The 27,244-nt window shown below is 54.6% G+C and overlaps 9 protein-coding genes across 9 annotated transcripts; 4 read left to right on the plus strand and 5 right to left on the minus strand.

Annotated features, from left to right (window-relative positions):
• Nucleotides 1-326: 326 nt before the first annotated feature.
• On the minus strand, nt 327-1,201 carry WHR41_00771 (uncharacterized protein). The gene is made up of 3 exons (XM_069369377.1): nt 980-1,201; nt 875-928; nt 327-818 (listed from the first exon to the last, which is right to left on the minus strand). Exons 1-3 carry the CDS (start codon nt 1,103-1,105, stop codon nt 750-752), a joined length of 249 nt encoding a protein of 82 aa, XP_069233747.1. The 5' UTR covers nt 1,106-1,201; the 3' UTR covers nt 327-749.
• Nucleotides 1,202-1,460: 259 nt separating this feature from the next.
• WHR41_00772 (uncharacterized protein) lies at nt 1,461-3,989 on the plus strand (the record flags this gene model as incomplete). Its single annotated transcript, XM_069369378.1, has 10 exons — nt 1,461-1,900; nt 1,952-2,012; nt 2,068-2,255; nt 2,480-2,507; nt 2,558-2,674; nt 2,728-2,799; nt 2,869-2,959; nt 3,020-3,211; nt 3,262-3,866; nt 3,915-3,989. 10 exons carry the CDS (start codon nt 1,461-1,463, stop codon nt 3,987-3,989), a joined length of 1,869 nt encoding a protein of 622 aa, XP_069233748.1.
• Nucleotides 3,990-4,438: 449 nt separating this feature from the next.
• WHR41_00773 (uncharacterized protein) lies at nt 4,439-7,409 on the minus strand (the record flags this gene model as incomplete). Its single annotated transcript, XM_069369379.1, has 5 exons — nt 5,412-7,409; nt 5,197-5,357; nt 4,889-5,135; nt 4,564-4,838; nt 4,439-4,512 (listed from the first exon to the last, which is right to left on the minus strand). The coding sequence occupies exons 1-5, from the start codon at nt 7,076-7,078 to the stop codon at nt 4,439-4,441; spliced, it is 2,424 nt and encodes an 807-aa protein (XP_069233749.1). The 5' UTR covers nt 7,079-7,409.
• Nucleotides 7,410-10,591: 3,182 nt separating this feature from the next.
• Nucleotides 10,592-12,280, plus strand: WHR41_00774 (uncharacterized protein; the record flags this gene model as incomplete). Its single annotated transcript, XM_069369380.1, has 2 exons — nt 10,592-11,391; nt 11,444-12,280. The coding sequence occupies exons 1-2, from the start codon at nt 10,681-10,683 to the stop codon at nt 12,278-12,280; spliced, it is 1,548 nt and encodes a 515-aa protein (XP_069233750.1). The 5' UTR covers nt 10,592-10,680.
• Nucleotides 12,281-12,508: 228 nt separating this feature from the next.
• WHR41_00775 (uncharacterized protein) lies at nt 12,509-15,160 on the minus strand (the record flags this gene model as incomplete). The annotated part of the gene is made up of 1 exon (XM_069369381.1): nt 12,509-15,160. One exon carries the CDS (start codon nt 15,158-15,160, stop codon nt 12,509-12,511), a length of 2,652 nt encoding a protein of 883 aa, XP_069233751.1.
• Nucleotides 15,161-15,772: 612 nt separating this feature from the next.
• On the minus strand, nt 15,773-16,922 carry WHR41_00776 (uncharacterized protein). Its single transcript, XM_069369382.1, has 2 exons — nt 16,639-16,922; nt 15,773-16,584 (listed from the first exon to the last, which is right to left on the minus strand). The coding sequence occupies exons 1-2, from the start codon at nt 16,794-16,796 to the stop codon at nt 16,089-16,091; spliced, it is 654 nt and encodes a 217-aa protein (XP_069233752.1). The 5' UTR covers nt 16,797-16,922; the 3' UTR covers nt 15,773-16,088.
• A 575-nt stretch (nt 16,923-17,497) lies between these two features.
• On the plus strand, nt 17,498-19,547 carry WHR41_00777 (uncharacterized protein; the record flags this gene model as incomplete). Its single annotated transcript, XM_069369383.1, has 4 exons — nt 17,498-17,682; nt 17,749-19,034; nt 19,086-19,159; nt 19,216-19,547. 4 exons carry the CDS (start codon nt 17,498-17,500, stop codon nt 19,321-19,323), a joined length of 1,653 nt encoding a protein of 550 aa, XP_069233753.1. The 3' UTR covers nt 19,324-19,547.
• Nucleotides 19,548-19,563: 16 nt separating this feature from the next.
• On the plus strand, nt 19,564-20,959 carry WHR41_00778 (uncharacterized protein; the record flags this gene model as incomplete). Its single annotated transcript, XM_069369384.1, has 4 exons — nt 19,564-20,008; nt 20,069-20,109; nt 20,173-20,256; nt 20,308-20,959. Exons 1-4 carry the CDS (start codon nt 19,910-19,912, stop codon nt 20,957-20,959), a joined length of 876 nt encoding a protein of 291 aa, XP_069233744.1. The 5' UTR covers nt 19,564-19,909.
• A 1,270-nt stretch (nt 20,960-22,229) lies between these two features.
• On the minus strand, nt 22,230-25,341 carry WHR41_00779 (uncharacterized protein). Its single transcript, XM_069369385.1, has 2 exons — nt 23,794-25,341; nt 22,230-23,745 (listed from the first exon to the last, which is right to left on the minus strand). The coding sequence occupies exons 1-2, from the start codon at nt 24,650-24,652 to the stop codon at nt 22,727-22,729; spliced, it is 1,878 nt and encodes a 625-aa protein (XP_069233745.1). The 5' UTR covers nt 24,653-25,341; the 3' UTR covers nt 22,230-22,726.
• Nucleotides 25,342-27,244: the final 1,903 nt, after the last annotated feature.

Raw genomic sequence — 27,244 nt, forward strand, 5'->3', positions numbered from 1 at the left:
AGTCTGACGTCTGTCGGTGTATTCAGATGGCTGATCAAAGACTGGAGATTCTTCAGGGCGGTCGCTGAGCGCTCTTGTCAATGACATAGCCTGTGCATGTTATTAAAGTGTACACACATTCCCGTCCGATGTCCAGACATCGCACACAGCCTTGTCCCAGGGGGCTGAAGAGCCTGGTAGAATCCAAACAGAGGTCTCTGTCGCATTGGTCAAGGTCGTATAAGCATTCGCTGAGACCTCCTCGCAATGGCCAGGTGCCAGTCACAGGAAGCATCATTTTTTCAAGTAGCATTTGACAGTCTCCTACAGTGGCTACGGCAGGTGATTTACGGTCGTGCTATTGATTAAATATCAACGGTTCAAGCCTCGAATTGAAGCGATAGAACTCCGCCTCGCCCGTGAAGCCTGAGCTCCACCGGAAGAAGGTGCATTGCAGCTCTGAGTGCCACCACATCAGCCCCGTCACCAGCCAATGTGCATGCTCTGAAGAGTCGCGCACACCGTGTGGCTGGCTGCAGGCGACATCAACCCTGCCGAGGCTGCAAGCAAGGGTCAAGAAGCACCTTGTTTCCTCAGGCAGCAAAATGAGGCAACTCAAACCTCCTTTGTTCCTCGGGGACCATAGCACGCTGACAACAAAGGCTCAGTCCCAACAGTATGCGCAATTCCTATATACGATTTCAACAGTCTCAACCGAAATGAGTCAGTCGTCGTATCAATTCGCTTGGCACTGCCCACGGCCCACGATCCTAGTCGGAATCGGGTCCATCCTGAAACTTCTTGGGATAGCTTTCTTTCTGCAGGTCGTAGATTTCCGGCTGAAAAACAAGACTAAGAACGCTGTGCCGATCGCTCTTAGTAGGGGAGATCCTACCTTCGTGAGCTCTCGCTTGACAACTACCACAATGATGCCTTTCGTGGACGTCGCCTGTGCAATATCTCAGTCAATGTCCGCGAAACAGTAGACACTACGGCTTACGTCGTATCTGTTCTCCGCGCCAAATGTAATGGCGTTCGCGCGAAGAAATGCCTCCAAGACTTGCGGCCTGATATAGCGGCCTTCAAGATTTTGCGTAATATAGCCTTGCGGTATCGTGTGTGACATGATAGGTGGTGTAAGAAGACGGCAAGTGCCTCATCTTCAGCACGTGGGGGCGCGAGCCTTAAATACCTAAGGCTGTCACATGAAGGCAGTATCATGAGACGTGCCCAAGGCGTAGCGAAGACGCAGCTTTATGCACGGCTTGCAGCGACCGGAGAATGACTGGACGCTCAAAGCGGGTGGTATGCAAGCCACGGTTGATCAGCTTGCCGCTCAGCCTCGTCGTGGCCTGATAAAAGCAGTCGCTCACCGGTCAAGGCTCAGGAGTCGAGGCAATCAACTGTTGAACTGCCTCTCTTCTGCGAGCGCATCAGTTCCACCAACGCACCCGAGCTCAGCAACGAGTGTTCCGCTGATTATGGACGATCCTGAATACGAAATGTTTCAGTCTGCGCGGACTCGACAGCAGAGCCCAGGGAGTCCCTCGTCTCCAGTGGTATCGTCTAGACGGCGCAACAGTCATTCCGAAAGCAGGACGCGCCATCATGATCAGGTTGAGAATCCGGACACGATATCTCAGGAATCTGTGGGAAGAGCTGCGTTCACGGAAGATGCTTCGCATCTGCAGCCGGCCGCCAACAGAACGCGAGACAGGCCCATGAGTTCCAATTCCAGTTTCGATGAACGGAATACAATCGTGCCGAAGCCGTTGACCGCAGTCGATCTTGCCTCTTTGGTCTTCAACAAACTGGTCGGCACTGGTATCTTCACCGTCCCAGGGCATGCTTTGGCAGCAACATCGAGTAAGAAGGTTAGCATCGGGCTTTGGGTCGCTGGTGGGTTCTACACAGCGTTATGGTAGGAGTCGTATGGTTTCCTAGTCGCTACGCGTAATGCTTACGCATACAGTCTCACTGCGTACTTGGAGCTCGGTGCACAGTTCCCTTATGACGGCGGAGAGCTGACCTATGTGAGTCAAATGCGATTGTTTAGGCATCAAGAAAAATCAGCTCATGTCAGCGCAGCTTGACCGGACTCTACGCCCTGGACTCATGTGGACAATGGCATTCGCTACGTTTTTCATCACTATTGCTAATACATCTGGCAATGCAATCGCCTTTGCTCGATTCGTCATGATAGCCGCACTACCGACCAACAGATCACTAGTAGATCTGGACTCGAAGGTCGTCAAGCTGATCGCAATCAGCATCTTGTCTGTAGTATGCCTACTACATTATCTGTCATCCAATCTCGGGCGTTTCCTCAATAAACTCCTGGCTCTCTACAAACTATGTCTGCTCGTAGCGGTCATGAGTACTGGTTTTTGGGCATACAGGATCAATAAAGCTGGGTTAGACGACGACACCTTGATTAAAGCGGTGCCGCAAGGCACTGAAAGCAAGCTAGGCGCTGTGGTACTTGTTCTGCACCCTATAGCTTCACCGGCTGGGAGAATGCCAATTATGTACGTCGGAGTTTGTTAAACTTTCTCGCAGTATCCACTGACAAGTCAAGGTGGCTGGTGAGATTAGGAGCTCAGACAATGGCGAATCGTCGAATCAGCTTCCCATAGGTGCGTATTCGGCAATAGCTGTCGTCACTGTGCTATATCTTCTTGTCGCACTGAGCTACGTAAGTACCGCCCTCTCCGGATCCGTCCCTGAATCATGACTGACAATGACTAGTATCTTGCCTTTACGTACGAAGACATAACTGAATATCTGGATCTGGGCATGGCACGAAACCTCGGACCGATGGTGAGTACATGCGGTTAGCCGCGAGCTGCAGAGGTCTTCGTCAAGATGCACACACTTACAGCATCGCAGGCTTTTAAACCCGATGGCATCAGCCTTGACATCCTTTTTGCTTTATCCGCTTTCGGCAATCTCATCGCGGTCGTCTACACAAGCGCTAGGGGTACAACTCACAATCCATCGATGTCGTACTCTAAATGATTCCAATCCTAATCTGTCTCAGTGAAACAAACAATTGCTCGTCAAAGGCTCTTGCCATTCTGGAAATACTTGGAAAAAGACGCGGAGTCGCCGAAGGGCGGCCTCTTCTTGCATTGGCTTTTTACGACCATCATGATCTTGGCAGCCCCTGTTGGCCCTGATGGATATGGCTTCATTGTTGGCTTGTACACTTATGGTCAGATCGTCGTCGTCAGTGAGTATTCGTGAGGCCGCTGAAAGGATACCTAGTAACAGAAAGTCCAGCATTCGCGGTCATTGGTCTTCTCTTCCTGCTGCAGCAGATGGCCTGGAAGCGGACAGCAGAAGGGTTCGAGGAACCGCGCTGGACTTCAAAGACATACCCGCTACGCAACAGCTTTGTGACATATTGCCTGATTGTCATAGTGGTCGGTGTCAATCTGCTCATCATAATCACAGCGGGCTTCCAAGGACGAAATAAGGAGCCGACACCAGGTGACATTCCAGGCTGGCTCAGGCCAACGGTAACCTTCTCAATCTTTGGCGGCGGAATTACCTTCTGGGTCGCTCTTGTGCTTCTGCAGGGCGACACTTTTGGTAAGAAGCTTGGCATCGAAGTGTGTGTTCATGTCAACAAGGTCAGCGAAAGTGGATTCTATCAGCCTGAAGGGCCGAACAGCCATGTCCATCAGCATCCCAGCATTCCAGACGGCCATGCAAACCCTCTACTGGCCGAGCCCGCGGAAAGCCTTGCCCCCATTGAAGCAGACTCAAGGGAAGATGCACTTAGGAAAGAAGCACTACGGAAGGAGAAGACCCGACAGGAGGATCTCCATAAGGCGCTTATAGAGGCCAGGAACGATGGCACAAATCGAAGGCTCGAAGTGAAGGTAAGTAATCCAGATCATTCTGTCAACGTGAGTACTGACTTGAAGAAGTTGACCAAAGTTCCGGGCAAGCTCGCTGAGTGGTTACATCAGGGGAAGACCAAGGTCAAGAAGTGGATGCTGTAATGGGGTGGCCAGCTTTGCTACTTGACATGATAACTTGCTCGATAGACCCTCAGTACCTGTACCCCGATTCTCTATGCAATCGAGAAATGCACCTAGTGTTATTGCTACGAAGTTCGTACCGCGTATCTATGCGGGAGTGAGGATGAGCACAGCATTTCAGCCTACCCGTGTCTCTCTTCGCGGTAGGCTTTTTTCTCCCCGATATATATCCTTTTGAATGTAGCTGCATCTGTACCTGAATCAGTAACATGATACTGCTCCAGTTTGTGTCATCAAGTACCTTCCGAACTCTCAAACCTCATCTCAACCTTTCCGTATTTTTGCTTGTGAGTACATTCACGCTTCTGCAGCTCGCACGGATCCAGCGGGATGCCAGCGAAAGCTATGTGCTCCTCGCCGATTGGAGCTGTACGCCGCGGCTGTAATATTGAGCCGTTGAATGCGTCATTTTAACTCGGATCGGTGGGCTCAAATACGACCAAATTTCCATTCGTGCCTTTCCGGATACTGTACTCCACTTGCACTGCACACGGTAAGCGCCGCAAACGTTGAGAGGGTGTCTTCTGCAACTCACGGGGTAAGAGGAAGATGGTACGGTCCCTGTTGAACACCGCAATTCGGCGGATTTTTGGCCGCTTTGGTGTGGCATCGGAGACATCTGGTATGATTTCACGCCAAATTTGCATCACAATGTCACCGGTACTGTTCGATGGTCCATCTCTCGATGCGTTCCCAGCCTGAGAGTTATTCCCAAAACGGTTGACGGCTTCATGAACTCTGGAGAGCATGTTCCCAACTTTCTTCAGTTTGCCGGTTAACAGGTCAGCATGGCAACTCTTCAAGTTAAAGCTATGATCCGTCAATACGAATGCAAGAATCAGACACTTTCTTGAACACACCTGCGATTTTCAAGCACACATTGTCCTGTGAACGCGGATTGAGCAGCAATCGCATCTGGTAGGTGGCCGAAAGAAGACGACACGGTGAATTCCAGCCCATAGAGAACGAGACTGGGATGATAACCCGAAGGCTGCTCTCCACGTGGGTTTTCGGAGGCCGAAAGGTAGAAGTGCGGGCAGGACGAGCGCTCACGAACCCTGGTGCTGAAGGCATATACTGGAACGAACATGGTCTCTGATCGCGTGACTAGGACGCATGGTAAGCGACAATCTCATATTCGACTTGAGCGCACGTGTTGCGTTCTTACCTCTCTCAGAATCCGACCGCCCATTTTCACGCACAACATTGAGTCTGATCGAACTATCGTCACTTGCATATAGATGTAGGTTGACACTAGTTGAGCTGGCGTGTCCGTGAGCACGACTCTGGGAGCCTCCCAGCACTGGTGAGTGCTGTGTATGCCAGAATCTGTATCGTGTTAGATTGACGAGGGGATTGGACTTGGGACACGGCCTCGCTCACCTTAAGCCAGACAAAAACTCTTGTCCGAGGGGCCGTTCGCCAGCCCGCGGTTGCGACTGGCCCAATTCCACGTCTCGTAGTGGTTCCTCCGGTTTTATCATATCACGCAACTCATGAACTACGCCATTAGCGTCCCTCCTTTGCTTCGCATCAGGAGCCAGCATCTGCTTGATAAGAGACAAAATGCGCCTCAAGAAATTCCCGCTCGCCGTGTGCAATGGCAACATGTCAAAGAGCCCTTGAATGAAGTTCAGGACCTCAGGTTTCACCACATAGACTCCCTCAGATTGCCCGCGTTGCCATAGACGACTGTTCCGACCGTTAGATCCGTCTGGGATGGTTTGTCGTGCTGTCATAAGGCTGCCTCGGCCATAGCGTCCTTCTCGGCCTCCCGCAATGAAGGCAGTGACTTCCAACATGATGCAACCCAGCGACCAAACATCATAACGTGTTCCCGTTCTCCCACCTGTATCAGTCTCAGGCGCGGAGTACGCATCGCTGCCGCCTTCGTTGGTCATGTTAGTGTCAGTCCCTTGCCTCGGTTTGAAGGCCGCCTGTCCAAAATCCGCAATTTTCCACACGCCATCGCCAAATATGAGGATGTTGGCAGGTTTCAGATCGAAGTGGCAGCCTACCCAAGTTTCTGCATCTGAGCTGTGAAACTCTGTGCTGCTGAGGTCTTTTTTGCCGAGGCTTTCCGCAATATCTGTGAGTGCTTCCGATATGCCGAGCACTTGAGACCATACTTCGTCACGCTCCAATGGTGCACCCCTGTGAGCGTCGGCTTTTTCGTCAAGAAATTGTTCCAGGCTCATTTCGGCGTATGGGAACAAGATACTGTATGTATCGCCGCGTCTGCATGGTTTGAGCATGTTTACGATATGCTTGCCTTCAAGCACATCGCGGACCCGACGAAGATTCTCTGCCTCTGCCCAGAAGGTTACCATGTCTCGTCTACTGAACTCTTTGCGAGCGAAGGCAACACATCGATGCTTGCGCATCTCCTTATCGATCGTCGTTCGATTCCAGATAGGTTTGATGGATTCTGGAAAGACCCTGCAATGGTGTTCAGGAATTTCCAACCTGTATACGGTGCCATAGGCACCCCTACCAATCTCCTCCTCGTTTGCGAAAGGGAGGACCGCTTCAGAAGCGTAGACTTGGTAGGTAGGATCAAGCATGGGTGCTATGAACTGATGCTTGCTGCTTTGGAACTCTTTGATGAGGACGTTGGATTCGTCTTGCGCCGCCTTCTGATATGTGCGCCAGTATGTTTCTTTCAGGTCTTTGTCGGAAACTGTAGATGGATGCTGGATGCCATCATGCGCATTTTGTACAAAACCAAGCATAAGACATGGGTGTTGGATGTGGACGAGAAGCGCGAACGTTCGGATGCCGTCTTTCTTCACAATCTTTTCGCCACATGCTTGGAGGTCTACACTTCTCTTGAAGTGCCCTTTGTCTCGCTTGCATATCTCGCACGAGCAACGAAGAATCTCACGGACCTTCTGCACCGTGTATCTCTCGATCAGCCCGTCTTCGGGATAGAATTCTAGGCTTATGCTGTTGGTGGTATGGTAACAAGGGAGAGCAAGGTTGTTGAGCTGGAAGGTCCTGGCGGCCCTACAGGATGGGCCGGTGTCCCCTCCGACTGTTCCAGTGGGCATGTCCGACCTCGACGGATTCCTCACGCTTTGTCAACCTTCCAATCAGGTGGTAAGTATAATGTCATCGTTTCGTTTTGGTTGGTGCTCGGCAACGTGGGCGAGGTGTCCAAGGATGCTTGCATCATTCGTGTTAGACCCCGACAGCGATCAGGCTGCACTGTGAACCACGCATGTCTAAGCCAGCGGAGAGGATCACCACCTACGGTCGACCTATCGGAACAGGCCAGCCACAGCCAGCGAATAAGCCTGAGGGCGAAAGACGAGGCTGATTGCCAGCTGAGACGATTGCTCAGGTGAGCCTCCGACTGGACGCCTCCAAGTTTGGGCGGCTAAAATCATCAACGACTGCTCGTAGTGGTTGCATGACACTTCGCGCATGAGACGCCCGAGCAAGCGGTATTCTGCTGACGATTTAACAGTCAACGTGTAATTGCACACACGCATGTACGGCTTTTGAAGTCTTGTCCTGCTTCCAGATGGATCTAACCCTAACCCTACTGCAGCTGCATGAATCGCGGCGGCTCACATGATCACAAACTGCAGGGCAAGCAGCTCGGTGCAACATCGACCGATATCCGGCACGTGGACCTCAATCCCGCCATAGAATCTGCTGCGGTGTAATTGTTCCCTGCGTCCCCACCAATGTCCCCGAAAGCGCTTCAACCCAAGTGGGGTATGCCGTGGGAAGGTAACATGTTGGACCTCGGCGCCGAAGGACCGCTACTCCTCTATCTCACAGGATGCCATATGCAGGTTTGTTTCGTGTGTCAAGATGCAAGCTTCCAACTGTGATCGGTGCTATCGCCGCAAAGGGCGTTGCGATAAGCAGCAACCATGTGGACCATGTGTCCGTGCCAACGTTACTTGCACGTTCACGGACAAGGTGCGGCAGAGACGTTTCACGTCCGAGGACGTGGAACGCATTGAAAAGAGACTGCGTCAGTCTGAGGCCCGCAACAAGAGTCTGATTGACGAAATAACAAGGCTTAAGACGTCGGTCGAGCAGCAAGGCACCTCTCCAACCGTCACGGACCGGTCACAGTCGGATGGAACCAAGAGAGCAGACGCAGTGAGCGAGGTTTCATACTTGTCTATCAACGCTGCTGGGGAAAGGCAACCTTACTTGGGCTCGACAAGTGGTGTTCTATTTGCTGATTTGGTGCGGTCGAGCGTGGATGCATCAGTCTCGAGACAAAGCACACCTCCCTTAGGCGAAAGCCACACGCGTGGAGCTTGTCCGGAAATCTTAGCACCATCCTCGGCCAACTCCAGAAGAAAGCAGGAGCTTCCACCAGAGACTTTGGTCTCCAATCTTATACGATCATACTTTGACCACGACGCCATTGCCTTCCCTTTTCTTTCTCCGTCCAAGCTGCTCGACATTTCCGAACGCTGCTACCGGGATGCTTCCTTCTATCCAATCCATGCATCGGCCTATGATGCTTTCATATTCAATATGGTACTTGCTATAGCAACTGCAAGTGTGTACAAATACGACTGGCAAATGCTTCCGAGCGCAGAATCCCATCATGCCCGGGCAATGCAGGAGCTCGATCAAGTGCTTGCACTCGGCGGAGTCGAGAGTCTGCAGGCTATCCTTCTATTATGCCAGTATCGGCAGGGCAGTTCCATCAAAGACAACTCAGCATCGATGTGGCATCTGGTCGGCATTGCGGCTCGCATCTGCTTGGAACTAGGCCTGCATAGGGAATCTGCCTATCCAATATTACACTCTCACGACCTCGACCAATCGCAGCTCGCACGCTATCAGCAGCAGGAGACTGCCAGGAGATGTTTCTGGTGTGTCATTGCAATGGACCGTGTGACCAGCAACATACTAGGTCGTCCACTAGCTGTGCGAGATGAGGATGTAGATGCCGTGCTTCCGTCAGACGACAGCGAATCCACCATAGCGTACTCTTCTGCTCTCACGCCATCGAGAGTACCAAGAATCTCGGTTTTCAGAAGTATCATTGAATACCGACTGCTATGTGGCAATATCCTCACGATCTTGCATAGGCGGCGCGCACCATCAATGACTGCCACCGAAGCCGTCAAGATCCGAGAGGATCTAGCGCAAAGCTTGGAAGAATGGCGTTGTAAGGTAGAACATCTTCACCTGCCTGATGAGGCGACTACCAACACCCATGAACAATCATGCTTCCTATCGCCAGTCTGGTTCAATGTTCTGTACGCAAACGCGAAGCTGAGTATATGGAGGCCGTGCCCACTCTTAGCCGATATCAGCCATGACCAAGTGTCGCTACAGAACATCTACAACTCCTCGATACAAGCCATCACTGCTTACTCTGCCCTCCACAAATCCAGAAAGATAAATTACAGCTGGATCGCGCTGCAGTCCATCTTCATAGCCGGCCTGTCTTTCATCTACAGCGTCAGCCGACATTTCAGAGAGCGAAGCAATTACCCCTCGAGTTCAGACTGCTGTCTGTTGGAGAAAGGTCCCGAAGCTGTCGAAATCTCGCAAATTTCAAGGGCTTGTTCGAACGTCATGGTCGCGGTCGCGGAAAGATGGAGCGCTCTTCGACACTGTCATGAAGTCTTTGATCGGCTGAGTGACGCTGTCCTTGCCGATGCGTTGAAAATGCAGACTCAGCCACCTGCTACAGGATATCGGCCATCGTCTAGCTCGGCAAGCTCAAATAGAATACCGGAGGACTCCAGGGCGGCTGGTGACATCGTTCTCACTAACATAGGAACTAGCGCAGTTCCAAAAAATACGGAGACAACCTCAGGATACTGGACTGGGCAGCAAGGAAAGCCTCCTTTTGACACATCCAGTATGCAAAACTCCCTCGCTGTCGATACGGAATTCCTGCACTGCTACGATGACTTGCAAAGCATGTACTTGCACCAAATTGAGGATCCTGTCATGCACCTGTCACAGGACTGGTTAGGATATCTGGGTGGTGTAGACGGCGTCTCTGACCAGAGCGCGGAGTGTCATGGGCACCTGGGCGTGTTTGAGTAGTAGTTAGGAGGTAATTTCCAAGCTCATTGGTCACAGAGATGATCTCTATCCACGCCAGATGTTTTTGCAAGCGTCCAATCATTCAAAGGAGCTGTATGCTCGGTGAGGGAACAGAATCGAGAAGCTGAAAAGACGTGACCTCTCCCTTGGTGAATGCAATTTCTGTATTGTAGCAGATCGGCTTGTTTGCCAATGAGGTTATCGTCAAGTCTATCCGGGACTCGGGAAAGTGGTTCTTCGCATTTTTCGGCCCTCGGCGCCGATGCCAGATGAAGATGTGGAGGTGCTGGAGAAGTGGGACGTCAGTGTGGAGGGTTCCGCATCGAGTCCACGCGACATCTATGTCCAGGTGGCAGCCCGAATTTTACACGGCCCTACGTGACATACATGCACGTGGGCCGTCGAGCCAGTCTAAGGCTCATTGTGGCATGGCCTTCTGCGCTAGGGAATATTAGAAAGAGACATCATCCGGACCATGCCATGGGGAACCCCGGGAACCCGACTCGTGCGGAAAGATCATCATTGCAGATGCCGATCGGTACATGAAAGAAGGTATATGTCGCAGTCCATCGCCGCCCAAGAAGTGTAGGCAACCTTGCACCCGCCCATTATGCATTACCCCGTGTCGTTGATGGCCATTGTGCCAATGGCAATTGGTTTGAGCTTACCAAAGCAGAAACCAGATTGTTCCACATTTGCCCGATCTTTACCTCTAAGCGATTACAATGCGACGATTCTGAATTCTACCTACTACCCATCGGGGTCTCTGAACAACTCCAACACCTTCAACAGAGTTCCGTTCTGCGAAGTTTATACCTCAATCTCGTACGGGAGCAAGAATAACACTTTGATTTCCGCAACCTGGCTACCAGATCGCCTGCAATATAATGACCGCTTCATGGCCGTGGGCGGCGGCGGTATGGCGGGAGTGATCGATTACGCGAACATGATGACCCAGCTGAATTCTGGAATGGGATTTGCCGTAGCAGGCGGTGACTCTGGGCATCGAGCACAGGACAACAACGGCGGTGGCGGCGAACCTGGCGTATACCTGCCATACCTTCATGACAGCGAGCAAGTCACAGCTTGGATCCACGATGCCATCAGTCTATTTACCCCAGCAGCCAAAGCGCTGACGGCTGCCTATTATGGTCAAGATGTGAGCTATTCTTTCTACGACGGATGCTCCACTGGTGGCGCACAAGGAGTGGCACTCGCTCAGTACCACCCTGGTCTGTTTGACGGCATTGTTGCCGGGTGTCCCGGCAATTGGTACTCACATCTTGCCTTGAGCTTCCTTTGGAACGCTCAACAGACAGCCGTATGTTTGTGATGTTCCATTCTTCCACCGAACACCACTGATACCTTTGCAGAGCAATGCAAGCAAGCTATCTCAGGCCAAATTAAACCTCACTACTAACGCCGTCCTTGACGCCTGCGATCTAAACGACGGCGTTGAGGACCGCCTTCTCGAGAACCCCCTCAACTGCACTTTCGAAGTCGCCACTTTAGCCTGCAACGCCTCTACCACCAATTCGTCGACATGCCTCAGTCCGCCCGAGTTCCTTGCGGCAAAGTCAATCTACTCCGGGCCACAAAACGCCGCAACTCAACAGCCTCTCTACCCAGGCTTCACCCTCGGCTCCGAGATCGAATGGGCAGTGCAACAAGGCGAGCTCTCCTCGGCCTTCAGCGTCCCCATCCTGCAAAACCTCGTCTACGACGACCTCACCTATAACGCTTCGACTTTCAACTGGGCTTCCGACGTCGCCGACCTCGACGTGCGCGCCGGCGCCTTCATCGACGCCATCGACCCCGATCTCAGCGCATTCAAAGATGCCGGCGGCAAGCTGCTTGTCTACCAGGGTTGGGCGGACCCGTTCAACGCCGCGACGTGGCCGATCGAGCACTTGGAGCACATCCGTCAGGTTACTGGGGGAGGAAAGGACGTGAGCGATTGGCTGAATTTGTTCATGGTACCTGGCGGCGGACACTGTGGAGCTGCGGCGCACTATCCGCAAGTGCCTGCGAAGTATCACAGTGTTGCGAAGATGGTTAAGTGGGTTGAAAGGGGAGAGAAGCCGGGCGAGGTCCTGAGTACTGATGCGCCAGATGGTAGCGGGAGGACACGGAAGCTTTGCGCGTGGCCGTCAACGGCGAGGTTGGTTGGACAGGATGAGGATGATTGGGGAAGCTATGTTTGCGAGTAGGGAGCGCTGAAGACAAGGAGAACGGGAACACGGTTTGACTCAGAGTAACTTGGTGAATAGTGGAAGTGGGATATGCGTGACTACGAAGAAAAACAAGAAGAATGCCCGAAACAAAATCCAAAGCGTCAAGCGACCATCATGCAGCGAGCGTCCAAATCGCGACCAGAATCACCAAGAACTCCCACCGCATGAAAAACAAAAAGTATTGGGGAGAGCAATGCCGTCGTCTCAACCAATGACCGTTCGCAAACTCAATGCCTCCAGGAAACCTGCGAGATCCTCCTTCTTCACCTCGACGACGCTGTGCTCAAAGCTGTCGATCCTGACCCTCGCACCAGTCTCTTCAACGACCTCTTGGAAAGCCTGCCCGAAGCGATTCAAGCCGTGACCTCTCTTCTTCCTCGCCTGCGCTGACTCGTCATCCGAATCAGCGTCCGACTCCGAATCCGAAGACTCGGAAGCCTCGGACTCTGTGGCGTCGCTTTCGTCCTCGTCTTCGTCGTCTGAGTTGAGAAGACCGTTCGCCTCATCTCGTTCCCTCTGCAGCTCTTTCCTCTCCTGCCGTTTTCTCGCGCGCTCGGCCTTCTTCGCGGCTTTGTCGGCTGCTTTGCGTTTCTTCTTGTTCTCCCTTTCCCTGATCTCCGCTTTACTTCGAATCTTCTTGCCTGCGCCGCCACTTCCGAGTCCGACGACAACGTACACGCCTCGGGCCTCGTCCAAACATCCCAGCACAAGCGCCTCGTTGAGGTCTCGCCGACGTCCTTTCTCACTCTCTAGCACTGCAACGGCTTCCCCGACCCACGCAGCTAATTTGACCAGTGCTCCAGGATGCGAGAACAGAGCGACGTCGGGGCCCTCCTTTACAACGCCCATGCGGAAAGAGCGAAGATGGCGAATTTGCCTTTTGGAGATGAGTGCAGAGCCTGTGCGTAGGATAGCTCTGGCCAGGTGCTGGGCGGTGCCGATGTGACTGAGCAGCAGACTTAGACCAGCGGTATTGGATGAGGATACGGGATCGAGGGCATCGTAAGCGGCGAAGAAACGATGAGTAGTCCAATCTGGGTCGGCGGCGGCTGAGAGGTCTGAGTCGTCTTCTGAATGAGGTGGCGTTGGGAGGGCCCGTATGCGAGAGTTGTATGTCTTGGCGGGCTGATAGTTGCTGGGGTTATGTGGTGAAGTCGTCTCTGGAAGATGAGGGTCGGCGCCGACTTCTAGAATGGCGCTCACCACGCTTGCGACGTCGACGGCCGAAAGCGTGGACTTCCAGCCCCAACTGCGGACGAAGCCCCAGCCCTCAAGACCTCTACGCCCATCCTCGCCGGGAACGAGCCCGTCAAGGTTGTACTGTGGAGCGAACTTGAGGATGCGTTTCCGCAGAGATTGCTTGAGCTCCATGTCCATGTGCATGTAGCCCTTACCCGCCTCTTGCAGGCTTATGCCCATCTTCGCAAGCAGTTTGGCGAGACGCTTGTGGCCGATATCTGACCACATGTGCAATCGCGTGCTGAGAAAGGGAGAGTGAAGCATACTATCGTAAAGACTCCAGTGCCGAATGAGGAGAAAGCGAGGTTCTGGTGAGAGCCGGATCGAGCAGTCTGTTGGGCTTCTCGCCTTCATAGGAATGACATCGCCGTTCTGACTTCTCCTGAGTTCATCTTCAGGCACCGGGTTGAGTCGCCGGACTTCATCTCGCAAGACTTCTCTCATCGTCTCTGACTTGTCCAGGACTCGACGACCTGTTTCGTTCCGGCCTGATTTCGATCTTGAGAATGGAGACAGCTCGACTGAAGAGATTCCCACGATCGCCAGCCAGAGCAGATCATTGTCTTCGCGACCGAGCTCCGAAGCAAGCCCATAGAGCATGCCAGACACAGGCTCCGAGGTTGACGTTCCCAATGTATAGTAAGATTGCAGCGTTGTTTCGTGTTTTCTCCGCATCTTCAGTAACTTTCGCCGAAGTTGCCTCGCCGAAGGTGCTTTTGGTGGTGACGATGGAATAACCGCTCCTGGAGACTGAGCTTGGGAACTTGTAGGTGGGGTCGAGGCTACCGACTGGTTCGAGTATGGGTTTCCACCAGGTGATGATGGGATCGGCATACTCGAATTACTCCGTCGTCTCTGGCGTGGTCGATCGTAGCCGTCATCCGATTCGCCGCCAGAGTCATGGCTTGAGGCTTTTCGTTTCCGACTTTGGGAGCTGCTGGGCTCATCTTCCTCGGCTTCGTCTTCTGTGTCCTCCTGCTCAATGTCAAGGTCTTCCTCGGTAATCTCAGGCATGTCTTGCAGCGCCATGTAAGCCTCCCTTTCCGCTTCCATGTCGTCCTGTATGTCACCGTCGTCCCAGACAATGATGCCGCCCTTGCCGGGCGCGTAATGTGGTAGAACGCGTCCTCGGTCCACGCCTTGTCTCTTTGAAACGATAGCGCCTTCCTCGGTCTGCTGCAAAATGGTGCTGGATCCGAAAACATTGTTCAAGTTCCACGGCCGCCTGCCGTCTATGACCCAAACCTCCACTCCGTGGTCCGTCATATCCTCTGGCTCCACTCCCTCCTCCACGCTTTGTCCGTCGAGTCCGAGAACTTCTTCCAGGTCCACCAATCCCCCAGCACCCAGGCATACCACAACACCACCATCTCCGCCCCGCTGTCGCGTCATGGGCAATACGAAGTTTCGTCCTGCATCTTGAAGCTCAGAGTATCCGGCCACAGGCTGAACCTTGTGTTGTATGAAGTCGCGTTTCATTAACGACGTAAGGATTCGCGTAGCACATAGCGCGTCGACTCCCAGAGACGTGATAATGAGGACCGGGGGTGATAGCGGATGTTGATTGCGTACGAGTTGCTCATAGAGTTGACCTGCTTGATCGCGTGGCAAATACATCGTAGAAGTGGCCGCAGGGTTTCTGTGGTGCGAATTGAGGCGGTGGCATCAAGAAGTATTCGTCCAATGCGTGTAGATTGGCGCGTGTCGAGATGCGAAAGTCCACGCGAGCTGCCAATTCGTCCGGAGCGATTTACAGCATGATTTGGTTCCTGATGTACGTGGAAATCGGCAGAATTCGTATGGGCAGGGTTTTCTGTGTAAGTAGTAGCTTTGAAAGGCGTGGAGATATAGTATGGGTGGTGTCTTCTCGCAGGACAGAAGTTCGAAGCATCACTCCGCAACGCGTGTGGCAGCAGCGCGCTTCACGCGACTGCGCTTTGGGAGCCGATGAGCACGGACATCACCGATCCAAGCGCGCATCGTCCTGACGTTTGATCGTCCAGAACATCTTCGTGGGGCAATATGATTTTGAGCTCTAACCCGTCAAATTGCCATGATGCAAGAACAGGATCGGTCACACATCACAGACTTCGTTGAATGTCCATCAAGAAAGCGCCTGCCGCCCGCACGAGCCAGTTTTTCAGCAATATATTGTGGACTTCCTTGCAGTTACTGATCATTCTCTTCTTCGGCGAATCTCAAAAGCTTGTTCTCGAAGTCTGGTAAAGATGTGGCTCATGAATGGCTGTACAATACTTGTCTCTAGACGAAAGCTACGGCGTGCCAAGATCAAAAGCTCCTCGAAGGAGTCATGGCTGGAGCGACAGCTATGCCAATTCCTTCTTCATTATCATGATTCGTAGGTGCACCAGATGACCGGGATACAGGTCTCGGCCAACTAGTCTTAGTACCTCGGTGTTACCTGTCACAGATCGCCCCAGGTTCGACGCTTGCGAGACGACCCATCGGCCTTGGCTTAATTGCAGCCTCAGCAGGCAGCAGAGAAACGTTTCCCACCCCCTTCTCCAGTGACAGCTCAATCCTTTCAAGCACCAAGTCTGTTCTCGAGCTTCGCCCTCTCGCTGTCCCTGAGGGCCTGCATCTCCTCCTTGCTCATATTGTAGGTACCAGCGACCTGGTTGAAAGGGTTGTCTGGATGCTTGTCGAACTCTTTGCGGATCTGGTCGATCTTTTGCTGCCTTCTCAGGCCCTTCTCATCCTTCATCTCTTCCAGTCTCTTCTCCTCGTATGCGTTGTAGGCAGCCTTGAAGCGGCGCTCCGGGTGACGGTCGATCTTCTCGTTGTTGGCCTTGGTCAGGCTCAGAGCATCGAGCGCGTCGTCGATACCGGTTGCGTTGAGGGCGGAGAGTTCCTTTTTGCTGGAGGGTGCGTCGAGGCCGGACAGATCGAGACCACGGGCCTTCTTCACAGGAGCCTTCTTTCCGGGCTTGCTGGGAAGAGACGCCTCTTCCTCCTTCATCAAGGCCTCCTTCTCGGCCTTCTTGCGCGCGGCTTCGGCCTGTTTTGCGGCAGCAGCATCGCTGTGAAGCTGTCAGTATTCGCCGATCACAAGAATGCGAGTCAGTCTTCCATACGCTTTGCTGTTGTCCTTGGAACCCTTCTTCCAGTCTGCCGCCTCAGCTGCGGCCTTCTTCTCGTCTTCGACAGCCTTCTTCCCTGCGGCGGCTTCCGCCTTCTTCGCGTTGCCTGCCGCCTTCTTGGAGTTCTCGCCCGCTCCCTTCTTTCCCGCCATATTTACGACGACTCAGGTAGGTTTGGGTACTGATTCGAGGGGATAATAAGGGCAACAGGGCGTGGTGTTTTAGGTGAGAGTGTGTTGCTCAAGTTTTGGCGGGCACAGCAAGCAGTCACACCCCGCGGCTTCAAGAAAGTGGGATGTTTCGCGCCACAGCGAGCGCAGCGCTGACGCCACAGCGATTTGGGAAGCCACCACCAGTTGATGGATCGCAGCGAGACACGACGACCTCACCTGATACAACGCATTAAACAAGCGAGATTGAACTTTGACCAGGCTGTATATTGTTCATCTGATCTCATAGTCAAACAGAAATAAGTACAAAAGCAGGATTGCCGACCGCAACAACCAATATCGCGCTATTTCTCGTCGCTAATCGCGCAATATTGCGGCTCCACACTCAAAGCACAAGAAGCCGAGTAACCGGCCGCCCGCTGAGGCCCTTTCACCGCCGCGCCGCGTGTTGACGAGATAGGCAAATCATCTGGCGAAATAATGCCTATCTTACTTGCCCGAAGGATTGGTACGCGCTCGTAGGTATCTTTCCTCACCAAGGCGTAAGTAGCTTTGCAAATCCCTGACGAGCAATGCGCACTAACCGCAGGGATCTGATTTGCGGTGCTGCTGTTCACTCCATCTCCTCATTCCTAAACTTTCCGTACCTTTTCCTTCTACACCTCCTCTGAAGTTGCGAGGCCATGGCTGTTGAGGGCTCGCCAAAGCCGCCGGCTTTGGCTTCCTGTCAAACAGAGGCGCAGGAATCTACTCCGCTTCTGCAAAATAAGAAGAGCGACTCTCCCAGGCGATGGCCCAAGTCTGTTGTTTATCGTGTCTTGCTGACAGCCTTCCTTGTGTCGCTTTCTTTCGGAGTAACCCAGGTACCGTAAGTACAGGCAATATCTGGACATCGTCCACTATTGTCCGCCCCGCGTCCGCTAACACCGCATAGCCTGATCTACGTCTTCGGCCTTATGACCTGTGATGATTACTACTTAAGTCACCCTGAACCGGCCACTGGCGATCCTAGATGCCAGAAACATGACATTGAGGCGGCCACTGCAAGATCTGTCGCTCTGCTCGGCGCCTCCACGACTTTGTTCGGCGTTCTCAACCTTTTCTTCACAGGATGGACTATCAAGGTCCTTGGAATCAAGCGGGCACTCATGATCACCATCTTTTGGCCTGCTCTTCGTCTTGTGGTGCAGAACATCGGCGTCCAAACCGGCTATGGCCTCGGAATCATTATCATCCAATGTTCGCAGGTGATCACGGTCCTCGGAGGGCCTGCAGGATATTTACTCGCATGCAACTCTTTCGCCGCTGAAGTAGTGGAACCATCTGAGCGGACAGCCACATTGGGCAGGCTAACGGGTTGCTCCTTATTCGGTACCTCTGCTGGTTTTCTCCTGGGTGGTCTTCTCAGTGACAAATTCGGCATCATCGCTCCATTTCGGGTCGCAGTCATCTTGTTTCTTTGCTCCACAATCTACGCCGCCATCTTCCTCCCTCATGTGCCGCTCAACAAAGAAACGGAGGCTAAGGCCTCAGCATCTTTGAAGACCTTCTTCGATCCTTTGAAGATTTTCGTACCGCAAAAGTGGCGTCTCCCAGACGGCAGAGTTCAGCGCGAATACGGTACTCTGCTTGTCGGAGTCGGTGTCTTCCTCGGAGTTTTCGCAACTGGATACATCCCTGTATTATTGCAAATGTACGCGACAGATGCATTCGGCTTCACGCCCAATGAGAACGGATGGCTGATATCTGCAAACTGCCTTGTTCGTGGCTTGTTTCTCACTTTGGCTTGTCCAGTCATCATCACCCGCGGGCGCAAGTGGCTTGACAAGCGTTCGAAAGCGAAGGCATCTGCATCTCACAGTCAGCAAAAATGTATTGACTACCTGCCTTCGACTCCCGCACAGCTCGCTTCGGTCCCAGGGGGCGACAACGATGAAACAGAGCCTATAGACCCGCCTCAACGCTCCGATGAAACGGAGTCCTACGCCTTTGATCTCTTCTACATCAAATTCTCTCTCATCGCCGACGGTATCCTGACAGCAGGAGCCACGTTCACAAACCAAGGGTGGCAGATATACGTTGTGGCTGTCGTCATTCCGCTGGCTGCGGGCTCTGGGAGCGCTGCCAAAGGCACGATTCTACAGATGTGTGAGCCTGAACAGCGAGCGGATGCGCTTGGAGCGATTAGTTTGGTGGAAATGATGGCGCGATTGAGCACGAGTGAGTCACGAGCCTTAACTCTCCGAGGCCTGTATTGCTGACCACAGACAGCTGGCTTGTTTGGGTTGATCTTCTCTGCTTTCGCCGCGATTGGGAAGCCACATTTCACGTTCGCAATCAATGGCGTAAGTCTTCATACCTTCTTGGACTATTGGAAATCCCTTGCTTACGATTGCTACAGGCTGCTGCTATCGTTGCGTTCATCGCAGTCTTGTTTGCCCGCTTTCCGCCCGAAGGCGCGGTCAGATACACGGGTGAATCAGATGGAGGAGATGATGTCGCGAGCTAGTCGAGATGGATCATTGGTCAGCCGGTCGATCGTCTCTTCTGACTAAAGCTGGTGGAAAGGCTATCCTAAGGAGGTCGTCTTTTTCGACAACACTGGAAGGGCACAGCCAACTTTCAAGAATCTCATGAATTGTCTCTAGCACTCTGAGGTAACATCAATACCGGCCGCATTCATTCCAAGGCGCACCTCCCGCTGAGAATGGCACCTTTCACAAAACTGTCGCAGCCTCGGCCAAGGACTCCGACAAACCTTTTCAAAGCAGCTGCAGCACACGACAATGTGCACATGCGCCGCATGCCCAACTTTCGATGCTGTACCACTTCACTCGGCTTCCGGCGCGTGCTCGTTGTCTCATTCGTCACACTAACTTCATAACATCATCACATGTGAAGCGAAACTTTCCAGACAAAGCGACCGCGCAAGGGATGATCCAGTCGACTTGGACACCTATGCATTTTGCAATCACACGGTTATGGCCTTCTTCGTGCCGAAAATCGAGCAAATAAAGTCATATTAGCAAGCACTGATTTTCTCGTACCATAATTCTCGTCCACAATTCCCGCTTCAACTGTTAGAGACGCCCAAAATGCCCACTTCTATGATCATCCTCGGCTTCGCCATCTTAGCAACAACTTTCGCCTTACCACAGCATGAAGTTACTGCCACGTCTTCGACTACTTGTCAGGTAAGCTCTAGTCAGCCTGTAACAAAGCTAGAAGGGAGCAGAGTCACTGACGAGCTTCAGAACCCTATGTCCACACGGACGTCTATTGTCGACGAAACCTCGTAAGTGCTATGCAAAGAATCTTATCCTTCATTTGCGACTGACTGACGATGTCTCTCAATTAGCACTTGTGTGCTAACGACAACCATCACTACGGGGACTGCCAGCGCCCTCGTGTCGCCAACAACCGTTGTCGTGACAGTGACAGAGTGCTTCCCACCCTGATACCACCCAACGATCATCCACTGACCATGCTTCAGATCCGCATCCACCCTCAGCTGTCCCATCGGTGTCTCGAAGCGAAGCCCTGTCAACGCCGACGACTCACAGGCCAACAACCCAAACCCCATCCTCCCACCACCGGACAACCACCTCCTCGCCGCCCACCGCCTAGCCGACGCAACCCCCAACCCACTCCCTTACTGCACCAACACCTCTCTCCAACCTATAACAACAACCCTCCTCTCACCCCGCACAACAACCGTCCACACCACCCTTACCCACTTCATCGCCCCCTCCCCGCAAACCCCAACCCTAACCCAAACAACCACCCTTCTCCCCTCCCCCACCTCCTTCTGCCCCACCATCTCCGCCACCGACACCCAAACGAACTACACCTCCCTCTACACCCGCTACTACGCCGGCTGCGGCCGCACGCTCTCCTACGCCAACCCAGGCAACACCAACCCGCCCGTCCCGCTCTTCCTATCGGGAGAGACGGCGTGCGAAGCGGCGCAGCAGTGCGCGGACGAAGCGAGGAACACGGGCGCCGGGTACTTGAGTTTCGATTTGCACTGGCGGGCGGGCAGCGGGTGGGAGTGCACGATGTTTTTCGGGAGGAATGCCAGGGCGGAGTTCTGGGATGTGGTGGAGGAGGGGGTCGGGGAGGGGTATGGGTATTCGGTTGAATGAGAGGAAGGGGTTGTTTGGGGTAGTTTGGGTGTGTGTGGTGGGTAGTGGTAGGTTTGTCGGATCATGCTTTTTTAGATCTTTCTTTTCAATGCAATAAGATCGTAATTGGTCTGATCAGGAGGTTGCCGAAACAAAAATCTCATGACTTTCACTCACACGTCGAGCTACCTGGAACCGTACACCGCCCACTCTTTAGTCCCATTCTCCCGCATGGAACTATAAATACAGACTCTTGCCCAACCTCCCCTCCTGATTGTCCGACCTCCAAACCAAAAACAAAAACATATTCCGACGCGGGGAATTGAACCCCGGCCTTGTCGGCACTGATCTTCTCAGTTCTTGACGAACCGAAGATTGAGAGCGACAAATCCTAGCCACTAGACCACATCGGAAGAAGTAAATCGATGTTATTCGATGAGGGAGGAGCGCACCTTGTCGTACTAGTCCCGTTGACAAAAGGGAAGAGCAGCGGAGCACTCGAGAGAAAACCCCGAGTGAAACGGTGCGCTTTGGGGACTTTCACTTACGTTTGGCTGGCGAGTTCACTTACGTTTCGGCTGAATCGGGAAAGAGCGGAGGGTCGTGCCTTCCACTTTGGGAGCAAGTGTGAGTGAAGTGAGGTTGGATTTGTGAAATGTTGGCGTCGACGAGAGAGGAGCGACTGCTGCACGGCTTCTGCACCGCAGCGTCGGGATAACACCCATGGTCTCGACACTTTGCAGGCGCTTTTTGAAGTACGGCCAGAAAATATCGGTTGTCGAGAGCGAATGAAAAATACACGCCAAAAGGTGGTAGGAGAGCTTTCCGGAAAACCTTTCCTCTCACTGAAATTTCGCAAAACGATACTGCCCCACTACCACCCATTCATTTCAATCATTGAAGTTTCACAGTCCCATCTTGTCAGCCTCAAACCCTGCGCCCCCACGAACTTATTACGGACGATCAATCCAGCCCGTACCGCCGTCCTCACGCCTCACCAACCCAAGCGGAATCTCTCCACCCAAAGCAAAAAGACGTGATTCCCAATTCCTCCTCCGAGAAGCTAACTACTCCTCAAGATCGCCAGCTCGGAAGTCCCTGGGCGCAAGTACTGAGGTGTTATTAATCTCCATTCTTCTACAGTACCCTACGTCCCGCACACGCTTTACCTATCCTACTGCGGGCCCGGCGGGAGCTCAGCACTCACCTGTGCACAGCAAAGCAGGACCGTCCCCGTTACCTTCGTTGCAGAAACCGCAGGCGCTAGAACAAAATAAAACAAAGCAAAAACAAAAACCAAACGAGGCCGAGGAATCAAGGGGTTGAAGTCGAGATCGATGTTGTGAGGCTCCCTCGATGTATCAAGGACCAAAACAAGAACCCTGAGGTCTCATTCTTGTTTTCTGCGCAACGGGACAAATAATGGCAAGAATTGAAAGGTTCCTTTGACTCGTGTCCGATTTGTGAAAATGCTCTTCATTCCTTGATTTCTCTCGTTCTTTGCTTTCCTTTGCCTGATTTTTCTCTCTCTCTCACACACACACACACACTCTCTCTCTCTCTCGTATTCTTCTCATACTCATTAACAGTCAGAAAGGCCCAGTTGGATCGCCGGGCGCGGGGGTAATCGCTCGCTCGCTCGCTCGCACAATCCATGTATCGTCAGAAAAAAGGTCATCAGGGAAAACCCTCACCCCATCTCAGTTCTTCCTTGCGCGTGTACCACCCAAATCCGCCCTCACCATCTCCATCAATCGGGAAACTCAACTCAAACCCTCCATCTCGCTCTCACTCCGACCTCCTCACGACAAAAACCGCAACCTCGACGCCCTTCTTCGGCTCGCAGCCAACATCGTACGGTCTCGTCTCGACGTCCTTCAGCAGCTTCTGCCAAAGCTCCGTGGCCGAGGGCGGGCGGTCGACGTGGCGATTGCTACTCTTCGTCTGGGCCTCCTGGGCGGTGCGCATGACGGCCTCGGTGACGCGGGTCTTCTCCTGCTTGGTCCACCAGTCCTTGGCCCAGGCCTGGCGGCAGAGGGGGACGCGCTTGGTGGACGAGTGGACGAGGGAGAAGTGGGCGCGCGAGCCGTGGAAGCGGGCCATGGTGGAGGAGCGCTGGGTGAGGTGGGCGCAGAGGGCGACGGTTTTGCGCTCGAGCTCGGCGTGGTCGAGGAGTTGGGCGACGGCGGGCATGGAGCCGAGGGTCAGGCAGAGCTCGGAGGAGAGGCCGTGGGCGGTGACGGTTGAGCGGAGCACAGGGTCGAGGATGGGCGAGAGGTATTCGTGCATGAAGGTCTGGGCGCCGGTGCGGGTCGGGTAGATGAAGACGAGGCTGCCGTTGCGCGGCGACAGTTCGACGAGTCGGTCTATGAGGATCGAAGGGCCGTCGACGCTGAACATGTCTTTGAACTCACGATGGCTCGAAGGCGGGATGTAGCGTTCCACTATTGAGACGTCGATGGAAGACGGCGGTACCACGGGTCGCGGTGATCGAGGTAATGATGACAGGTCTTGCTGATAGTCCGTAATCGGGACTGCACTGCCAAAAACTTTCTGCGTGAAATAATCGTCGCCGCCGATCGGCGGACCGGGTGTGTTCGGTGGTGATGTGGGGAGCTCCTCCAAATTGAAGCGACCCGGAATCGCATGGAAAACATTGATCCAAATTGTGGGACTGGCAGGTGTCGAGTCGTGAATCGCCTCGATAATGCTAGTATATGCATGCCCTGTGTTGGACGGACTAGGGAGTGCGTGCGACAGGACTCTCAGCAACGGATTAGGAACTGGCGATGTTCTCAGATTCAATACTGCAGAACTGTTAGCCCAATCTTTACTGTCCTGAATGATCGACTGACAGATCGTTTGCACGGCGCCTTCAAGCCATGCTTTGTCCTCTGGAAGCGAAGGCGTGCTTAACGACACATTCTGCATTGCACCGCTGGCCTCTTTCACGGACTGCTCCATCGAATCACTCTGGACCGGTGTGGCGCCCGTTTCAGTGTCGGGTGAATCCATCGCCGCCGTGATCAGCGCAGGCCGCCAGTTCGGCTCTCCCGTCTCAGCCGGAGGCGTGAGCGTGTGTACATAATGGTGGAGCGGCACATGTGGCGAATGCGCGCAAGCTCCGGGCGATTGAACGCGGACGACATCGTTCGCGCGTCCAGCATCCGACGCACAGGAAGTGACATCTTCGATCAGCCCAGGATCAGAACGCGAGCGCAATCCTCCACTAAAGGCACGCTCGCGCGCTGCGCCTGCTGCTGCGCTATCAGGACCTGGCAGGCAAAGATCGTGAGGAAAAGGGGAGGCTATGCCTAAAGCCTCGAAGCAGGGCAATCGAAGACCGGGTCCCGGCTTTGCCACGACGCGCTGTGGTGGTGCATCGTTGTGGACAGGAGCGAGAGCGCCGCCGGCGATGATGTCCATATCGGTGCGGTGATTGAGTTCGTTGTCGGCATGCCGCTCTGCCGGCGGAGTCATGACAATTGCCTGTTTCGGAGCAGCCGGCTCTGAGGGAAGGATGGCGGAGGAGGCGGAAGAGGAAGCATAGGGACTCCACGGACCGGGAGTGGCGGCGGCGGTCAGGGTGCGTTGCAGGGTGGGAGAGTCTAGGGAGGCATTGCTGCTGAGAGCGGGCGAGGGAATGGCCCTGAGCTGGTGCGGGAAGAAGGCATTCTGGGCATCAGCTTTCGATGCCTCACCAGCAGGCCCCATGTAAGGAGGGCCCGGGGCGGTTTGGCCGGTGGCAGCGGACGAGCCTTCCGACCCAACGGACAGGTAAGGGAGGAGGTTCCAGCAGCTGGCGCGGCAGGCGCTGGAGTCGCGGCTGCGGCGGTGGGTGAAGAGCGGTGCCGGGCGGTTGCGCAGACGAGGCGAGGCGAGGCGAGGCGAGCAGGCGAGGTGCAGGCAAACAATAGGCAGGCGGGAGTCTGCAGCGGATGCGCGCGGGAGGATGGAACGGCGGCGGGCAGGCGGTCGTGGTTTGGAGAAAGATCGGCGGGGGGAGGAGTGGAAGAGTGGGCGGGCGGGCTGATGAGGTGCGCTGGACGCTGGCAGCAGCAGGAACAGCAAGAGCAGCTGCGGGTTCGGGGCAGGCGCGACCCAGACGGCGGACGACGGTCAGACAAGCAAGCAGGCGCGCGGGCAGTCAGGCAGGCGGGCAGTCAGGCACGCAGACACGCAGGCAAGTGAGTAAGCAAGCAGCAGGCAAGCGACGGGCTGCTGCTGCGGTGAGCAAGCAACGGGCAGGGCAGCGAGAGGCGCGCTGGCACACGGAGGGCGGCGGAGATCACGAGGCGGCGGCGACGACGGCGAGACGGTGGTGGTGGTGCTGCTGACGGGGCCGGTGCCGGGGCTGGTGGTGCTGGCGGCACGTGTCGAGAGGAGAGCAGTGGGAGCGAGCGAGCGAGCGGCGGCGGCAGCAGCAGCAGCGACAGCGAGAGAGAATGTGCAGCTGCGGTCGTCGGCTACTGGCGGTGGGACGGGCAGGCAGACCGGCGGACAGTCAGACAGACAGACAGACTGACAGACACGAGACCGAACGCGAGATTCCACCGGACAGACACAGACACACCGACGGACAGGCGTAGTCCCGCGGCGGCGCTGGGCAGAGGACGGACGCTTGGAAGGGCTGTGGAGGCCTGACAGCGACAAGGCGAGGGCTGGAAGGATGGGAGTTGCTCTGAGGTAACCTGCTACCGCCTCACGTCGCCGACGCTGCAGTGGGCTGTGGGCAGTGGTGCGTGGGAAGAATCGGCGGTGTTCTAGGCCCGCGACTGCTCAGGCGCTGTGCTGCCCGGCGCCACCGTGAGAGCGGTACCGCCGCCCTGCCTGTCACCCAAACCCTCGCCCTCGCCCTCGCAACTCTCAGCTGCCCTGCCCTGCCCTGCCCTTGTCCCGCCCTGGGTGCTTTGCAAGGCTTCGTCGCCTCCAGCCTGCGCTCGCGTGTGTGCGAGATCGCCGTCTCCCCGTAGTGTGTCTGTAGCGCCCCACGCACAGCCCACCGCCGTGCATGTGCACCGCCCGACTGCTGGCGACGAGGCGTGTTGAGACGAGCCGGCACGCTGCAACTAGAACAGACCAGCATCCCCCGTCAGCCCGACGGCACCTTTATTGCAGAGCCCGCCTCTCCACACCCGCGCGCCATGTCTGATTCGTCCAGGGCCGGTCTCCCCAATCATCTCCATCCTCACACTCATACAGTAAGGTACCTCCCAGTCACGGCAGAGCATTCACCCCCACCGGCCGCAACTCCGCTGAGATACGCGAATAATCAACCACAGTGAACCGACACTCGAGCTCGCCCACCAAGCAGGCGTCCGTCCGACGCATCGGTCAATTCTGCCTGAAACCAACCAGCCAACCCACCAAAAACCCCACGAAACATCCCGCCCACGCCCGGACGGTAATGTATGTACTGTAAGCACACGCAAACATCTGCACACACGCCTGCATAAAGGCAAGGTACCTACCTTATCTACATGGAGTAAACACCGACCGGCGGCGGCACATGCAAGCCGCAAGCAAGCAAGCCCGGCCCGGCCGCCAGTCCGAAGCGGCAAGGCAGAGCCGTTTTTCGCGCGAGCGAGCGAAGCGAATCCTTCTTCCTTGCACCTTCGCGTCGTCGCGAGACCCTTGTCCCGCAGCCCCCACTCGCATCTCCCGTCTGATTGCTCCACCAAAAAAAATGGGCGACGCGAGCGAGCATGCAGACGCAAACAACCCCTCCATCGCCGTCTCCGTCTCCGTCTTCTTCTACCCGGTTTTCTTCAAGGGCTACTATCGGGGCCAGTGGAGCACACGAGCGAAAAATATCTTCGTGGCCTAATGGTAATAGTAGTACCACGCACCCACGCCCGCTTGCGCCAAATACGATCCCCCCCAAAAGCACGGACGGATTCCGCGCGCGGGCAGGCAGGCAGGCAGGAGCGCGTGCCCAGGGCCGTTCTGAAACGCCGCCTGCAGCCAAGCGAACGAAAGCTTGCGTTCTACACGAGGCGCGCCCGGCGCGGTCCTTGCATTATTGTTGTTGTTGTATTCGTGCTACGCTTTGGAGCGAAGCTTGTTGTGGGTTTCCGGCACTGGCGCCTGCTACGGTTCTGGGGACTGGTGATTTTAGATACCTTATCACATGGGAAGGTTTGCGACTATGAGTCTACGAAATTGGTAGAGGCATAGCAAAAGTATATACGACTGGCGAGAGTGGCGTGAAAGCTGCGTGGCTTCGTGGGCCGACTGCTACCCGGGCTCGTGAGCGCGGCGGGACTGATTCTGATCTCGTGAGTTTGATTGAGTGTATGGCGACGC

Source organism: Cladosporium halotolerans (assembly GCF_011745625.1).
Source record: "Cladosporium halotolerans strain TM138-S3 chromosome Unknown Sca2, whole genome shotgun sequence".
NCBI classification, from domain to species: Eukaryota; Fungi; Ascomycota; class Dothideomycetes; order Cladosporiales; family Cladosporiaceae; genus Cladosporium; species Cladosporium halotolerans.

Bases quoted from the DNA above. Each gene is read 5' to 3' on its own strand.
- WHR41_00771 (XM_069369377.1), bottom strand. From the start codon at position 1,105: ATGTCACACACGATACCGCAAGGCTATATTACGCAAAATCTTGAAGGC. The intron at 929-979 runs GTAAGCCGTAGT...GATATTGCACAG, and splicing joins GCGCGGAGAACAGATACGAC to GCGACGTCCACGAAAGGCAT. The intron at 819-874 runs GTAGGATCTCCC...CTTGTTTTTCAG, and splicing joins TCAAGCGAGAGCTCACGAAG to CCGGAAATCTACGACCTGCA.
- WHR41_00776 (XM_069369382.1), bottom strand. From the start codon at position 16,796: ATGGCGGGAAAGAAGGGAGCGGGCGAGAACTCCAAGAAGGCGGCAGGC. The intron at 16,585-16,638 runs GTATGGAAGACT...ACAGCTTCACAG, and splicing joins TCCAAGGACAACAGCAAAGC to CGATGCTGCTGCCGCAAAAC.
- WHR41_00779 (XM_069369385.1), bottom strand. From the start codon at position 24,652: ATGGGGCCTGCTGGTGAGGCATCGAAAGCTGATGCCCAGAATGCCTTC. The intron at 23,746-23,793 runs GTCAGTCGATCA...ACAGTTCTGCAG, and splicing joins AGGCGCCGTGCAAACGATCT to TATTGAATCTGAGAACATCG.